This window comes from Strix aluco, chromosome 13 (assembly GCF_031877795.1).
Source record: "Strix aluco isolate bStrAlu1 chromosome 13, bStrAlu1.hap1, whole genome shotgun sequence".
NCBI classification, from domain to species: domain Eukaryota; kingdom Metazoa; phylum Chordata; class Aves; order Strigiformes; family Strigidae; genus Strix; species Strix aluco.
Window position 1 is genome coordinate 12,120,160 of NC_133943.1, and position 17,029 is coordinate 12,137,188.

At 54.4% G+C, this 17,029-nt stretch overlaps 1 protein-coding gene across 1 annotated transcript in view; it reads left to right on the forward strand.

Moving 5' to 3' along the window:
• The first annotated feature begins 1,491 nt into the window (after positions 1 to 1,491).
• Positions 1,492 to 17,029, forward strand: part of ADRB2 (adrenoceptor beta 2) — a 37,160-nt gene continuing 21,622 nt past the window's right edge. The window contains exon 1 of the mRNA XM_074838696.1: positions 1,492 to 2,875. Within this exon, the coding sequence (XP_074694797.1) occupies positions 1,702 to 2,875 (1,174 nt within the window). The 5' untranslated portion in view covers positions 1,492 to 1,701. The remainder of the gene's footprint in view (positions 2,876 to 17,029) is intronic.

Sequence of the window (17,029 nt, forward strand, 5' to 3'; positions counted from 1 at the left end):
CTCGGCTCTGTGGCACGGCCTCGCCATGAGGGAAAAATGAGGCAGAATCATGAAGCCCTGTAAGACTCCGGCAGCTGATGTGTTTCAAATCAGATTTAACATTAGAAACTGTTTAATTGCTAACAAAGGCAGGAGTCCTCCACCGCCTCTGCCGTGGGAGAGCCATGGTGCAGCACCCAACCGACGAGACACTGGCCTGAGCCTAATTCTGGTACAGCCGGTGGCTTGGGGGTAAATGTGGGCAAAAGCAACTCTTTCTATTCTCCCTTTCTGTGGCACAGGGCAATTTTAGAACCAGAGCCATCAGGCTTCACTGTCACCTCCACAAGCCCCCCCCTGGAGCCTGCAGGCAGCGTGAGATATCTCCGTGGGAGAGCAGCATGAGGCTGGACAGTGTCAGTACAGAGCAATGGGCAGAAATGAAACTCCAGCGGTGGCATTATCTCCTGTTAGGCTAAAAGGAAGTTTGCAGGATTCTTTAGTCCTTATTTAGCAAATCTGTTTGCTTTGGAGGGAAATACTCGTGATAGTGTCCGGGGCTAACCGCATGGCTGGCTGCAGCGTGGCAGACCGCAGTGCGCAGCCGTCGCACAGCCAGGCCAGCGCTCCCAGGGCAGTTGAGGGGTGTCTGTGCCCTTTGACCAGCTCCGGGATTTGTGGGGCTGCAGCTCCAGCACGTGGATGCACCCCACTGCCCTGACTGCCTGGGTGCCAGCCAGGGTGCTGGGCTGGGGGGTGAAGCCACAGCAATGGTGCTGGGCTGGGGGCGGCAGGGACGGAGACCTGGGTGACATCGGGGCACAAAGTGTCACCAGTGAGGATGGGGGCTCTCGGGAAAGTCAAACCCCGGCGCCCAGCCAGGGACAAGGTCTCCATGAGCAGCAGCGTCCTCAGGATTTTCCTGGTGCCACGCGTCCTGGAGACACCCCGGGGCAGGGAGCACACAGGCTGCGCGGGTGGGGTGGGAGGTGTGGGGACACCCCGGGGCAGGGTGCGGGGTGGGGTGCGGGGGTGCGCGTGGGCCAAGGGGTGCAGGGACACGCCTGAGGCGGGGAGCGTGCGCGGGGCACTGGTAGGCGGAGGGCACGGGACACGGCAGGGCAGGGCGGGCAGCACGCGGGGGTGCGTGTGGGGTGGGAGACACTGGGACACCCCGGGGCGGGGAGCACGCGTGGGCAGGACGGGGGGGGGGGGGGGGCGGCGCGGGGAAACCGCGGGGGGGGGGGGGGAGGCGAGGAGCAGGGGCAGCCCCCGGGTGGGGAGCACGCGTGGAGCGTGGGGGCAGCGCGGGGATGGAGCACGCGTGGCCGGGACACGCGTGGGGCACGGGGGGGGGTGGGGGGTGCGAGGTGCGCGCGGGGCGCGGCGCGGGCCGCCATTGGCTGTGGCGGGCTGATGTCACCGCCCTGTCGCTATAAGCTCCGCGGCGCCCAAGGGGCCGGGGGAGTCGGGCGGGCGCGCGGCCGCCGCGCGCGGGACGGGACGGGACGGGACGGGACGGGACGGGACGGGACGGGACCGAACCGAACCGAACCGAACCGAACCGAATCGCAGCGGAGCGGGTCGGAGGGGTCCCAGGCACGCCCAGCTCGCCCCGCTCCCGCCGTCCCGTATGCGCGGCGCCCGGCGCAGCGCTGCCGCGGAGGAGCCCTAGGCAAAGCCGAGCCCCCGCCGCCTGCCCGGGGGGCTGCTGGGGGGGCCATGGGGGTGGCTGGCACCGAACTGCCCGGCGGCAACGTCAGCGCCAACCAGAGCGCCGCTGACCCCACGCTGTCGCGGGACGTGTGGATGGTGGGCATGGGGATCCTCATGTCGGTGATCGTGCTGGCCATCGTCTTCGGCAACGTGCTGGTGATCACCGCCATCGCCCGGTTCCAGCGCCTGCAGACTGTCACCAACTACTTCATCACCTCGCTGGCCTGCGCTGACCTGGTGATGGGGCTGGCCGTGGTGCCCTTCGGCGCCAGCCACATCATCATGGAGATGTGGAAGTTTGGGAACTTCTGGTGCGAGTTCTGGACCTCCTTGGACGTGCTGTGCGTCACGGCCAGCATTGAGACCCTCTGCGTCATTGCCGTGGACCGGTACTTTGCCATCACCTCCCCTTTCAAGTACCAGAGCCTGCTGACCAAGAGCAAGGCACGCGTAGTCATCCTCGTGGTGTGGGTGGTCTCAGCTCTCACCTCCTTCTTGCCCATCCAAATGCACTGGTACCGGGCAGACCGTGACGAGGCCATCCTGTGCTATGAGAAGGACACTTGCTGCGACTTTTTCACCAACCAAGCCTATGCCATCGCCTCCTCCATCATCTCCTTCTACCTGCCGCTCGTGGTCATGGTATTTGTGTACGCCAGGGTCTTCCAGGTGGCCAAGAAGCAGCTGCAGAAGATAGATAGGAGCGAGGGGAGGTTTCACATCCAGAACAAGGAGCAGGAGCAGAAAGGGGGAGCTGGGCACCGCCGCTCCTCCAAGTTCTTCCTGAAGGAACACAAGGCCCTCAAGACCCTGGGCATCATCATGGGCACCTTCACACTGTGCTGGCTGCCCTTCTTCATCGTCAACATCGTGCACGTCATCCAGGACGACATCATACCCAAGTATGTGTACATTCTCTTGAACTGGCTGGGCTATGTCAACTCTGCCTTCAACCCGCTCATCTACTGCCGGAGCCCGGACTTCAGGTACGCCTTCCAGGAGCTCCTGTGCCTCCGCAGGTCCGCCCTGAAGATGTATGCCAACGGCTACTCAAACAGCAACGGCAAAAGCGACTACAACGAGGAGGACAACGGCTACCCCCTGGCATCGGATAAAACCTGCGAGCTGCTCTGTGAAGAGGGCTCCTTCCCCCACCCCGAGGACTTTTTGCACTGCAAAGGTACTGTGCCGAGCGGGTAGCTGCGAGACGCGATGGGCTCTGGCGTGGCACACATCGGTTAGGAAGAGGAGCCTTTCTAAGGAAAAACAAACCGCCCCTTAATCATACAATGATCCTCTTCTAGAGCGCACCTAAAATCTAATGGCTGGAAGCAAACCTGCGGGCGGGGGGGTTGCCCCGGGCTGGGTGCAGTTTGCCTGTTGAGCGGTACGACGTGGGTCCCTTGAGCAGGGGGAGGGTGGTGGTGGGGTTTAAGGCTGTGCAGAAAGCTCGTCCCCGTGGCCCGTGTTGAACTACCCCATGACCTTGCTGTGAGCTGCCGGCGGCTGCTGCGGGAGCGCCGTGCGGGGGGCGGGAGCGGGCAGGGGGGGCTCCCCCCGCCCCGGCGGCAGCAGCGGCAGGCTGCCCGGCTCCCCTCGCATGACCGAGCTGGTGGCCGTGGGCCCCCTCCCCGGCCGAGAGGGCAACCTCGGGCCGTGGTGCCAGTGTTGTCCAGCCCGGGGGACGGTGCGGAGATGGCACCCTGCGACAAATCCCCCCGGGAAGGGATGCTGGGAGCGGGGCTGAGCGCGGCTCGGCAGGGCTGGGTGGGATCCGCGGCTGTTGCCGTCAGTGGGACAGTTTAAACAACGCCCAGAAACAACCAGTGCGTTTTTCGCCAAGTGCTATAGGACTTTCTGGTGAAATAATAATAATAATAGAAATAAATGGACCGTTTGCCCAGAATGTGAGACTCTGACTGTGGGACTCAAGAATGTGGTACTGGGAAGTCGGTGAAATGCTGCTACAACCACAGACCATCCTTTTGTTGAGGCTTTTACACAGCCCGGTTTGTTTTAACTACAAGTCTCAAATGACAGCGAGCCCGAGGGGGTGGGAAGGGAAGAGGCTTTTCATTTTCTGTGGCAGACTGGAAGCACAGCTCTAGCCGCGGGACGGCTGTAGGTTAGTTGGTTGGTTTGTTGAGGTGGTTTTTTTCCCCCTTGCAGTAGGCTTCGCATTTTGTTCCCGGGTTGCAAGAGCTGGCGGCGGGCGCGCAGGGCTGTCAGGGGGGCGGCAGACACGGGCGGGCAGGTGTGGGACGGGGACAGGGACAGGGACGGGGACGGGGACAGGGACGGGGACAGCACTGCTGCCGAGGGCTTGCTCTCTGAAAGTCCCGAGCTGGAGGGAAGCGGCGGTCGGGGGTGGTTGAGGGGAGAATGGAGCTCCCCCATCGCCTCCACCCGCGGCTGCTGTGCGGAGGGCTGGACGCGAGGGCCGGGAGGGTGTGCAAGTGCGGGGTCTTTCCAGGAACACTCGGGAGAGGTGGGGGGAAACGGTGCTCACGGGACCTCTCGGCGCTCCGTGGGGCCGTGGTGTCCCGCGGGGGGATGCTCGGGCACCGCGTGTGTGCGGGCTCTTCTCCCCTCCCCACCCCGCACTCGCCCCGCACTACGGGGCTTCCGCTTGCGCTGCGGCTCGGGCCGTGCCGTGGTCCGCGTGTGGCGTCGGGGGGTCGCGGGGGCCCCGGCAGAGCTGGCTTTTGCAAATGCAGTGGGGTGAGCGGCTGCACGCCGGCAGCCGAGTCCCCCGGGCTGGTACCCCCCGCCGCAGGCGGCAGCGGGGGCTTGGGGCAGCGCTGCAAGCGTGCACTGTCCTGGGGCGGTCGGAGGCTGGGAGGGGGGATGGAGCCGCGGCTCTGGCTGCCGACACCTCTTTGCAGTCCCCGTGTGGCCCTGGCTCTTTGGCAGCTCTGAGAAAGACTTGCCCCAGGCGCTGGGACCGAAAAGGGCAGCCCCAGGGAGCCTGGAGGGGAATCCCCCCTGGAACGGCAGTGCGGGGTGGGGGGGATCGCTGCTGCTCTCTGCTGCGGCTGCTGCAAGGTGCAGGGCAGCGACAAACTCCTCGGGCTCTCACACCCCTCGTGGTAAAAACTCCGCCTGGCTTTTGTGGGGCCGGGGTCTGGCAACTCCTAGTGCTCCTTTCTTTCCCAAAACTGTCTTGGTCCTGCTAGGAAAGGGTGCAGGGAAGGAGGAAAAGCGGTCAGAGCCCTCGCCTCCTCTAGCCCTGCGGTGGGTGCTGGCTCAGCTCCGCCGGCCGCCGCTCCGGCTCAGCACCACAGCAGAGGCAGAGCCCTTCCCTCCTGCCTCTCGCTCTCTCCTTTGATGCCTGCGCCTGCCTGTGCCCTCACCGGCTGCCTTGGGGGGATTGTCAGCGGGGCCCCAAGTCCTTGGAGTGTGAGCGTGAGCTGGGCCCAGGAGGGGTGTGACGGCGCGGTACGCTGCGTGAGGGCCCAGGTCGGCAAAAGCATTCGCTCCTGAGATAAAGATGAAGAGGCTGTCCGGGGGGGACCCGGGCCGGGCGGGCAGGTGCTCTTTGCTTCCCACCGCCCAGGGACTGCAGTGCCAGAGGCCGGTGGGCTGTGGAGCCCGTGTTGTACACCCGCTCCGGCTGGAGATGCACTTCAGCTCTGTGCGGGCCATGATTATTATTCAGGGGGAAGTGAAAATTAAGTTCTTGATTGTAGCAGTCGATATCTCCAGAGGTGTTCAATCTCCTCCGTTTTTAATCTTACCAGTCACTTGCCATATTTTGCCATGGCCAGGGGCAGCACAGGTTAGCGGGTAGCAAGGAGGTGTCCCCCAGTGACAGCGAGTTCCTGACTGGGGGCCAGGCCAGGCTACAGCAGGCTCAGCAGCCAAACTCCCACCCACTCTGGGGCAGGAGCCTCCGGTACAAAGAAATCCAGCGTCCACATTTCAGTTGCTGTCTATATTTTTACTATTATTAATTATTTGCGTTTCAATAGCACATGGGGACCAGGGATTTGTTGTCCAAATAATTGCTTTTTTTGTTTGGCTGGCTATGTTCATACTTCAGATGCTGTGGCTGTATGTAGCCCAAGCTGAGAGATGAGCAAGTGACTAATTGCAGAACCACTACAGCATCCAGAGTACTTGGATGGGGAAGGGGCAGGGACGTTGGGCTGTTTGTAGTGGGCAGTTGACCTCAGTACTGCAATGCTCAGTTAAATGTTAGGAAACCACAGGCTTGCAGTGAAGTCTGAATGGTGAAGAACTGTTTTCTTTCCTCTAAGGCAACATTAGTAAAACTGGTGAAGTACAAACTGCATGGTTCTGGAGGGCAGCTGGAATTGAAACAGGGAAACGCTGGAGGAGAAAATACTGTGGCACCGCCAAAGCCAAACTGTCAAACCTTTCCTGTTCCGTGGTTGAAAAAGAAAAGCTGTGTAAAGGAATCCTTTGGCCTGTTAAAGTATTTTATACTAAAAAGATAATTTTATAGATACATGCTTGGCATTAAAAAATGGAGCATTTAAGTTCGGACACTAGCTGCTTAAATTGATTTTAGGATACTTAGGAATTTACCCTATCAGAGAGCTGGCTCAGGTTAAATACATCTGACAAAAACACACTGTGGTGACTTCATCTGAGGAAAATCACTGTGACAAAATACCAAATCCTTACTGCAAACAGAGCAGCTTCTGTGCTGCTGGTTTGTACCTTATGCCACTGCCACAAAGGTGGATAGAGCACGGGTGGGACACTGGCCACCCCCTGGGTGTCAGTGTGTCCAGCTAACTGGCGTTTTACAGTACATTCCCTGCTTTTAGCCACTTTGGCCAAACAGATTGTTATTGTTTTTAAAGTCTTAGTCAAGATGAGCGTCACAAACACAGCTTTTGTGTTGTTACAAAATACCGTCCTCGCCGTAGGTCCTGGTTGTGATTTGGGCAGCTGTAGTTTCCACATCAGGATCTGTCTTTGCTTTGTCCTCCAAAACAGGCAGAGTATCGAGAGCTGCTGTGTTATGTCAGTCCTTTGCCTCTTGGGAGCATTCCTGGAGAGCTTTTGCTTTCTGGGAAGCCAGGCCTTGAAATACAACCTGCTGCTTGCCCAGCAGTGGGGAGGTGTGGAAGTGCCAGGGCAGCTGGCAGAGGGGACGGGGTCTGGGTGCAGATCCCCACCTGTGAGTGTGACTCGAGCATCCCTTGAGGACTGGCTGTTCCCAAAGCACCTCATATCCCAAACTGTTCGGCAATTCCGGATGCGCAGCATTGCCCGTCAGTGCATATCGCATTGCTGCGGGGTGTCGGGGTGGGCACGTGCAGCCTGGCTGTGCCTGCCCCAGCCTCACCTGTGGAGCCAGGCCCACACCTTGTGGCCTCCCCTGTGGTTCAGGTGAAGGTGACATCCCTGCCTAAGGGCTCTGCTGAGGCAGTGGGTAGGCAGAGAGGGAGGGAAGAGACTGAAGTTACCAAATGCACTCAATTCTTTGATAATAGGCCAGAAATTAGTAGCGTAGAAAGGAGAGCCCAGCTTCTCTGGAGAGGGAATGGATGTATGAGCAGGCACACAACATGCTTTTCAGCTCTCCCACGTCACAGCCACTGGGCTTTTCAAAGGGTTTATTTATGTATTTATTTACTATAAGGGACACGTGTTTCCCGTAGAGGGGAGGGTATTGACAGGGCTGGCTAGGAGTAAACAACAGGCTGCACTCAAGATGATCTGCTCCACAACCTTCCCCAGCATCGAGGTCGTGCTGACAGGCCTGTAGTTCCCTGGATCCTCCTTCTGGCCCTTCTTGTAGATGAACATCTCATTTGCTAACCTCCAGCCAACTGGGACCTCCCCAGTTAGCCAGGACTGCTGACAAATGATGGAGAGTGGCTTGGTGAGCGGTCCTGCCATCTCCTTCAGTAGCCTTGGGTGGATCCCATCTGGCCCCAGAGACTTGTGTGCGTCTTAAGTGGTTTAGCAGGTCGTTAACCATTTCCCCTTGGATTATGGGGGTTTCATTCTGCTCCCCATTCCAGTCTTCCAGCTCAGGGGGCTGGCTACCCAAAGAACAACTGGTCTTACTATTAAAGACTGAGGCAAAGAAGGCATTAAGTACCTCAGCCTCTTCCTCGTCCTTTGTCACTATGTTTCCCCTGGCATCCAATAAAGGATGGAGATTCTCCTTTGCCCTCCTTTTGTTTCTAATGTATTTATAGAAACATTTTTAATTGTCTTTTATGCCAGTAGCCAGATTAAGTTCTATTTGGGCTCTGGCCCCTCTAATTTTGTCCCTGCATAACCTCATGACATCCTTGTAGTCCTCCTGAGTTGCCTGCCCCTTCTTCCAAAGGTCATAAACTCTCCTTTTTTTCCTGAGGTCCAGCCAAAGCTCTCTGTTCAGCCTGGCTGGTCTTCTTCCCCACCGGCTCATCTTTCGGCACATGGGGACAGCCTGCTCCTGCGCCTTTAATTACAATGGTCCTGCTGCCAAGAGTCTCAAACACCCGCACTGGCTAAGGGAAGGGCTTTTGCCCCCTCGCTTTGCCAGTCCTCTGCCTCTGAGTGTTTGTTTTCACTGGTGTGATGAACCCATTTCCCAAGGAGATGGGTTTATGAGCACATTCATTCCTCTGGCAGGAGAGAGGGTGTCCTGTCTTGCATGTTCCTTTCTCTGCTCCCTGTCAGCAGATAGAAAGTACCATCCTTCTAAAAGCAGCAGGGAAGCAAAGGTTTCCTCGCTGACCATGGCAGTGCCTGGCTGTGTCCCTGGGCTATGAGGATGGAAGGAGGACCCAGGAAAGGTTCCTGCTGCTCTGCCCACCAGCGCCACCCCAGTCTTCCCCATTCCCGCCTGCCTCTGCAGAAGAATCCAGCCCTGGTGAAGCACTTGGGACCTTGGCTGACTCACATCTTTTGCTAACTTGTAAGAGCAGTATCGGTGCTTGCACTTCAGGTTTGCAGTGTGTGTGGTACCCAGGGTGGTTCTTCACGTTCAGATGTGCAAGGGCTGTTTTAAAAAGCCACCTTGGCCTTGGATGTTGTTTTCAGCAGAGAGGTGGTGTGACACCAGGCTCTCTGAGATAAGTGTTTAGCAAGGATTAAGGTTCCTTTCATCACTGTTTTTACACTTGCACTTGGCTTCTTAGGTCAACGAGTAGGACCACAGCCACTCTTTGGCATCTCCTCCCTGTGCAGCAAAGTGTCTTTAAATGTGAAATCTTGGCTCTTTCTGAGACTTGAACCCAGTAGCCTGAGCATTTCTTTCCCTTGTTATTCTTTTATTGGAGATGTTTTGAAAGTGAACATTAGTCCTAACCTTTCTTCCTAGGGGCAAAGAGAACATTTTGCAATGAACACACATCCTGGGCTGTGAGGACACCGTCATTTGGCAGCTGGGGTAGCTACACCCTCTTATTGGAGACATTCCTGCGGAGTGACCAGCTGCACGGGGCACCCGTGGCAACCTGTAGGTGCTTTTTGTCATGTTACAGAGCAGGGCAGCAATATTTCACCCAGCACTGCTTCTTGGGAGATACACTACTGCTGTTCCTCAAGGGCCCAAGCTACGGCTGGTGGCATGGGCAGACCCTGTGGCACAACCGCTCCCTCTTGCACCTTTGGCCGAAGGACTGAGGCTCTTGTTTGTCTGTCGCAGAACAAAGTACAGCCAGCTTGGTCGGTTGGGAGCACAGACACTTCCCTGGGGTCTTAGTGACACAGCCTGGGTCTAGACAGAGCAGTGCACACTGGAAACTGGAGTTTACACAGAACTTGGAAGGAGGTTATCTCTCCTGGTAAGTGTTGTAAGAGCAGGACACAACCCTGATTCCCCTGGTGGCAGTGGGTATCTGCTAGAATTGTTGTGTGTAAGGGTGCTGAATCAGAGTATTTCAGGGGACATTGAGCCTTTACAAACTTTCTTTGACATGAAAAAAGTGGATTTGCTTCTCCATGGGTGCAATTTCAGTTTTTCTCCTGTGTTCTCACCCTCCTAATGGCAGGAGCATACAACTGAATTTCCGTGCAATATTACTAGTGCCAGCGAGAGTGGATTGGGAAATATTTACTTGTTTACTGTCCTTGGTAAGGATTTTTTTGCACAAGTGCATATATATTTAGATATATGTATGTATATGTGTGTATATATATCTCCGTTATCTATATACAGCAATATATAGATCTGTATATACACAAGGAAATGTAAAGGTGTTTTGTTGTGCAAGTAGATACATAGCTGAAGATCTGTATGTTCAAAAGTTCGAGTATTTACTGCAGGTCCTATTGATTGACAATGCGTTTAAATAAAGAGTATTTATGGTATGCTTGTAGTCGAGTGTCCTTGCCTAAAGCTGTTTTGCTGGCTGTATTTCCCTGATACTCTCCAAGATTCTTCCAGTGAATCCTTCAGGGCTCATTAAAGAAAAACAGCACCTGAATAGCCTGATGCTGGCAGGGAGGCACACAGCCTCCTCGAGTGAACATGAATTTCATTAATTTATCCAGCACTTTGAGCCCTGGAAGCGGTGAGGAAATTGCTGGTGCTCAGCACCTCGCTGTAAAAGGGCTTCTCTGATTTTCACCTCTTATGTCAGGGTTTGCAGACAAAGTGGTTTTTAAATATCCTTCTGCTTTCCTGCCTGTTTGAACTCGAAACAGTGGCAGTCTTGGATGGCTCCTGCTCTCCTGTGGCAGAGCAGGGCTGCTGCAGAAGCACGGACCAGTACAGCTGGGGGCTTTAATCCTCTGTTGCTGGTCACCAGTGCCAGTGTTCCCTGGGACTGGGAGGAAACACAGGTGTCCAGTGCAGAGACTGTTAGAATGGGAAACATGAAACACTACAAAATGTATGCAGGGCTTGTCTCTAAAAGCCCAGTGCTGTCTCTGCTCTCCTCCAGCCCAGAAGCGAGCCCCCGCGCTGGCATTGCAGCAGGAGTGAGTGATGACTCTGCTCCCTCTCAGCTGTCTGAGCAAGGTCTTACCTTGCCCAGGATGAACATTGTACATCTCGGCAGGGCTCCTTAGCCCTGGCTTAGCACAGGGCAAGCACTGTACTGCAGCTTCTCCAGCTGTGCTGGTTTGGAGCTTGGGCTGGAAGAAGGGGTAACGGGTGAACTGTCCTGCGGGAATGAGGGTGACAGGAGCACGGTGTGGTAGGTCTCTGCTGTCTGTCCCAGGTTGCTTTATCTCCTAATTAGGACTGGAAAAGCTTCTAGGGGGGTGTCTTTGGAAAAGTATCATAGTCTCCTGGTCTGTTCTCTGTTAACTGTTGCCCAGCCCTGTTGTCCTGGAGCTCTTATTACTTCAGGTGGGAGTGAAGAAAGACCATGGTTAATGTAAAGTAGGATCCCAGCCCAGCTTGTTGCAATGACAAGTATTTTGCATTCTTTATGCCACTTAAGACCATGATGAAAGTCTTGGCAGTAGAGACCAGTGTGTGTGTGTGTGCCCTGCACGTTTTGAGGCTTCTCCTTTCCAGAAACAACACAGGAGAGTTGTTATGCAGTTTAGACAGGGAGGGATTACACCAGGCACTTCCAGAACACGGCAGATGCCCGAATTATAATAATTTATGGGTTTGTAACTTTGTGCTTTCAAGGGATAGAGAGCCCCAGCTACAAATACAAGCTGTTGCTGACTGCAACGGTCCTGGAGAAGGAATCAGTTAGACCTTTAGCATCTGTGGGGGAAGCCTCAGCTGCCATCCAGCTCTCCCCACCCCCATTAAAACAGAACATTCAGACCAGAGAATATTTCACATCCCATCTTGGAAATGTGCTTGGTCCTAAGAGATGCTTAGACCCCAGACCCTGCTTCTCAGCACTTCTGGTGATTGCCCTGAGGCTCCCAGCAGCCCCTCCTGGGTCTTGTCCTCCAGCCATGCCAAAGGAAAGGCATTAAGAAATCACAGTGGCTGCTGCCAGAGCTACCTGCAGTCTCGCAGACATGACTTCATTGCAGGCGTAGGCAACAGGAGCAATGGCGAGAGGATCTCTCACCAGCCCTAGAGAGTCTGAGTGCAGCTCCCCACTTGCACAACCTCCTCAGTGGATCGGGGGGGTTCAGGCTCCACCGCTGAGCTCTGCAGCCTCAGCCCAGTCCTGAGAAATGCATAAACAGCAAACGGCCTCTGGGAAGCCCCTGCCAAGTCCTTTCTCCCTCATGTAAATATTTTTTCCTCTTAAGTGTATGTTAGTGTGAAAAATCCCTCCTTAATCTTTTTTTCTCTCTGTCTTGAGAGAAATGAAATGCTTGTTCATCACTCGATGGGGACTGCCCTCATCCTGAAATTTTGCAGCCATCAGCCCAAGCAAGAACCACACTGCCAAAAACATTTCTTACCAGCCCCAAAGCCATACTGCTCTTCCTGCCTCCCAAGCCCACTTGCATCAGATCAAATGATGCCTACCACAATGGGTGCCTGCCAGGACATTTACACTCCTTAGTGGCTGTTGGATGGAGGTCCCATGGGCTGCAGTGTGTGGACAGCAAATTGGTTAGGCAGCCTCGAAGAAGCCTTCAAAACCAGTGCAAAATATCCATGGGGTTGAAGGGTCCCTGCTACAAAGGCTGGAAGTCCCATCCTATTGTGTTGGACTCATGCCTGGAAATATTGTGGCAGTTTTTCCTGAGAAAGACTGGAGCAGAAGCCCTAGGTAAGTTTCTTGATGTCTGGCCCTGGAAGCAAATGGCTCAGTGAGATCAAGTGGAGGCTGTTACCCCTCTCTTACAGCCCTCTGCTTGGGACCTCAGCTAAGGTCTGTGTCTCATGAAAATAAGAAGACTGTTGCTGTTGGTGGTTTCAGAGAGGAAGTGTGTCAGCACGCTAGCCAGCCTCGCACAAGGGAACAACGCTGAGATAAATCCGTATTGGCTTTGACTGTAGGTCTTTTGTAACCCTCATTGTAACCCAGATACTACTGTGATACTCTGCCTCAACATGAGTCTGGCTGAGCGCGGGGCCTTTTTTATAGAGACAAGTTAGGCTCAAAAGCTGGAGTGCAGAGCTGGTGAGTGTGAAGGGCTGTACAAACAGCTTTGTAGCTGAAGAAGATGAGAAAGAAACAGTTCCCTCGTGCTCAGATGAGAAACACCCTTGTAGCAGCCCAGCAATTTGATATGGAGAGATGTTGACTTTCTAGGCTGGGTTTTAGGATGGTTGTAGGGGGATTTGCTGTGCTGGGCCCTGCAAAGCCCTTCCTGCCCCCATGCCTTCCCAGGTGCCTTGCTAGGCTCTGTGTAAGTTAGCCCAGTTCAAGCAGGACCTCTTTCCACTCAGCTTACCATCTATGAAAGACGTCTGTGCTGTAAACCATCAGGTCACAGATTTTCCATTGGGATGCATGTTACTCTGTTCCTGTGCTCTTGCTGAGCTGGACTGCAGTGCCAGATGCAGTGGTGTAAGCTGGAAGGTAACCGATGAAATCAGTCATGATAGGGAGTCAGTCAACCATCTGCATGATCTTGAAAGCCTGCTTGTAGCAGGGTCAGTGTCTGATTACAGAGACCTTTGGTGTGGAAGGGGAAGAGAGATGCTTTCATGGTTGGGCTGGAGGGGTAGGTGTTACTTAGAATGGCAATTTTTTTTTTGTATCACAGACATTAGAGCAGTGTCTTACCCTGAATGGGATTTTGCTTTGCATTGCAATGAGTGCTGGTAGGGACTTGCCTTTCACCAGGACCAGCCCTTTGAAGTGCTGTGGCTCAGAGACACTCCTCCCCTTGTCTTCTTCTGGCAAGCACAGGTTGTCCTCTTCTTCCTTTCAGCTTCATGAAAATGGAGTCATTTGTGAACTTGCCAGGGTTTTGCACAACAGAGATGTTAGCACACTGCCTGCCATGGGAGATGGAGCCTTGAGTGATGTCAGTGGTGGCGGAGAGGTAATAAAGGCAAGTCCCACCCAAACCTGGATGTCCTGCTGTCTCCAGTTGAGATACTAATATAGAGATACAGAGTACGAGTATATACAGTTATAGATCTGGAAGTGGGGAAGGCACTAAACTGGGGGTGCGGTCCACAGCTGTTAGAGCTAATTCATATCCCTTCGGCACAGCAGCTGAGGCAAAGGGGAGCTGTAGCATGGAGACCCATGGGAGGAAAAAGAGAGAGCAGAACCACAGAAAGACATTCTGTGACTCAGAACAAGAAGGCCATTCCTCAGTAACTGCATAGCATGATTTGTTCAGCTCACTTAAAAGCTGGCTGTGTGGTCCCCCGTCCCTCTGGGGCTCCCTGCTGCAGAGAAAGACCCTTCTTAAAAGGGGATCCTCAGGGTACCTATTTATAGCATGGAAACCCCTCCAGAAGAGTCATCCAGCCCTGAATGAACATCTCCCCGTCCCCGGCAGAGCGATGTACAGGCTGTTCCTCCTGCAATCCCAGCCCCTCCTTCTCAGAGACCCAGCTGACATTTGCTAGCAGACTGTAAGGGACAGTTGCAGGCATCTCTCCCTGGCGCGGGAGGTGATGACACACCAGCTGCCACCACGCCGGGCTGGCAGGGGCAGGAGGAGGCAAGGAGAGGGGCAGGGTGCCGGGCTGCTCCGGCCCGGCTGCCCCTCGCTTGGCGGTGGGGGAGAGTCAAGTGAGGGAGGCGAGGGGTGCGTGCTGTTCCCAGAAGGGAAAGGTCAGGGCGCAGAGCTGTGGTGTGATTAGCCTCCGAGCCAGAGCTGGTGGCAGCAGGGCTTGGGGCCAGGGGGGCTGTGATTTCTAGGCATGACTTGTGGATGTTGGCCAGGAGACACAGAAATTAATTGGAGAGGGAGGAAAGGATTGTTGGTCTGAAGTGAAGCATAGGACTCTGTGGGACAGCTGGCTAGGGGCACAGTCAGCTCCCCCTACCAGTCTGCAAAGCCCCCCTGGACCTTAGGGGGACCCCAAGAGGGAGTGCTTGGGTTTGGTCTCAGGCTGGGCTGTCTCAGTCCAACCCTCTGTGCCGGGGGCATGCCACTGCTGAGCACCACACTTGAACTCACTTGTTTGGCTGCAGGAGAAGATTTCAGTTTGCTACAGTTAGATGGCAGAGCTTTGGGGATTTTCCTTTCTGGTGTGATACACCAAGCCAAAGGCTTGTAACCAAGTCAGAATGATTTCAGAGCTATTTTCTTTCTCTGCCTTAGAATTCCCTTTAACACACTAAACTCAGGAGGGGAAAAATGATGATAAAATTGTTTGGACAGGGCCAACTTTTTTAGCATAGATTTGGACAGTGCAGCTTATTGAGTGACTGTGACTGTAAGGAGGCTTCCATCAACTCTGCCAGTAAAGTCATAAATCCAATACAGACTAGTGATGAAAAACAGAGAAAGGGAAGGACTCAAAGGAGAATGGTTGAAGGGTCAGATAGAGGCAACCGAAGAACAGAGGCAAAATGAAACATAGCCCCAGGAGAGTGTAAAAAGATGACAAAGAAACAAATGGAGATAAGAAAAGGGCCCAAGGAAGGACAATGCCTCAAGCACCAGCAGGAAACTCAAGGTGGAAAGCAAGAGGCTGGATCCCATGCGAAAGAGGAGGGAGAGGCTGGAAAGGGATTGTAGAAGGAGAAGAAACAGGGCTGGAAAATGCCGTGACAGCAGGATCTGCATTTCAGTGCAGGCAGCCTGACTGGTGCCTCTTCCCTCCTACGTTAGTAGTTCCATGTCTGCTTTCAGACAATATGAGTCTGATTTAGCAGATCTGGCAGGAGGAGGGCAGCAGGACAAAGAGAGAGGGGACAGTTTCTCAGTGATACAGAAATGCTGGGGAACCGTGGGTGAAAAAGCATGGCCATTAGAGAGGCAATGCATGCACAGTCTGATCCCAGCGACAGGGGAGCTGTCCAAGGCAAGTGGTCAGCCTTATTTACTCTCCCAGAGCAAGGAAGGTGAGTGTTGTTTTATTTTTAAAGGTGGTCTCCTCTGCCTTGTGCCATGCTACGTCCTGCAGTGGGATTCCAGTTTCAGGAGGAGCAGGGGAAAATCAACCCCAACCAAATTAAAAGATTCTGCTTTTATCCATAAATGGCATCAGATATTTTTGTCTCAAATCTCTGCCTGACAGAGCCAGTGCTGGAAGCACTGGCTTCGCAATCCAGCACCTCAGGAGGATGACCTGGGCAGGGAGCAGGCAGGCGGTGGGGCGGGTCTTGGCACAGGGCAGTGGAGCTATGTTTGAACACAGAGCACACAGTGCCAGGTAGTTTCAGACCTCACCTGACTGAGCCAGGTGGCCGTGCAGTGGGACCACGCCAGGGAACCAGTGATAAACTGGAGCTGGAATTTTTCCACCTGAAGCAGGACAAGCACACGATTCACTGAGAGGGCTAGTGAGAGGTAAAGGGAGGTGCTGTTTGAGAATTGCCTCAGCTGAGCATTTCAGAAGAAAGGCAGGCTGCTCAGCAGACTCTCCTTTCCCTTGTTGCCAATGCCAGTGAAGTGTTTGGTTTCTCCTGGGGATGGGAGATGCTGAGGAAGAGCTGGCTCATTGCAAGCAACTAGTATGCAGGGGAAAGCTCTCTACACCTGCAAACTGCAAGTAAGGATTTAAGTAGCCCAAGTTAGGTGTTCAAATTATGCTGGTGAGCAGAGCATGATGACTACTGATGACAGAGTAAATCAGCTGGGACAGGGCATTCAGACCTAATCAAGGGATGTGGAGGATGTTTCCACTGGACATGAGTGAAAAAGAGGCAACTGATCCTCCTGTTCAGTACAAATCCAACAAATCCTGACCCTGGGTGTCCAACCTGGATGTCACCTTTTTACTCTGCCAGTCTCAGAGCCAGGGGTCACAAGATCAAGCCAGTCCCTAGTCATGTCCCATCCTAGCCTGACACTGGAGAAAGCACAGAGCATGTCACACCCGTGCTGTGCTGCTCAGGTATTCTCCCGTGCCAGCCAAAACTTTCAGCAGGCTCATTACAATGACTTTATGGCTCCTTCACACTGCTGGAGTGAAGAGAAAAGCCAGGGATTTTTGTCATGGGAGGAAACTCCTATTGCAAACCTCAGATGCTCCATAAACAGCTGGACTGTTTCTGTCTTTAGTGTTTACTTTCCTTCAATGTAGCAAAAGTGCCACATCTCAACTGACGGGGCACTGCAGAGCAGTCCCGCACCACGGTGGTGTCCCTTCGCAGTGGGAGCGGAGCAGGAGCAGGGCTGTCCCTGGTGCTGTGCTCCTCAGTCCAGCATCACCCGCAGCATCAGACTGTCCTGTGCCTTGGTTTTGGAGGTAGATGTTCCTTCTCTCTATTGCATATTACAGTCTTGATTTCAATATTTCTCTTTCCTGTCTCCCATTCCAGCCAGAGCAAATGCAATGATAGTCATGAGGTGGCCTAAAACTGGCCTTGGGTTACGTAACCCTGATAGAGCACTGTGTGTGCTC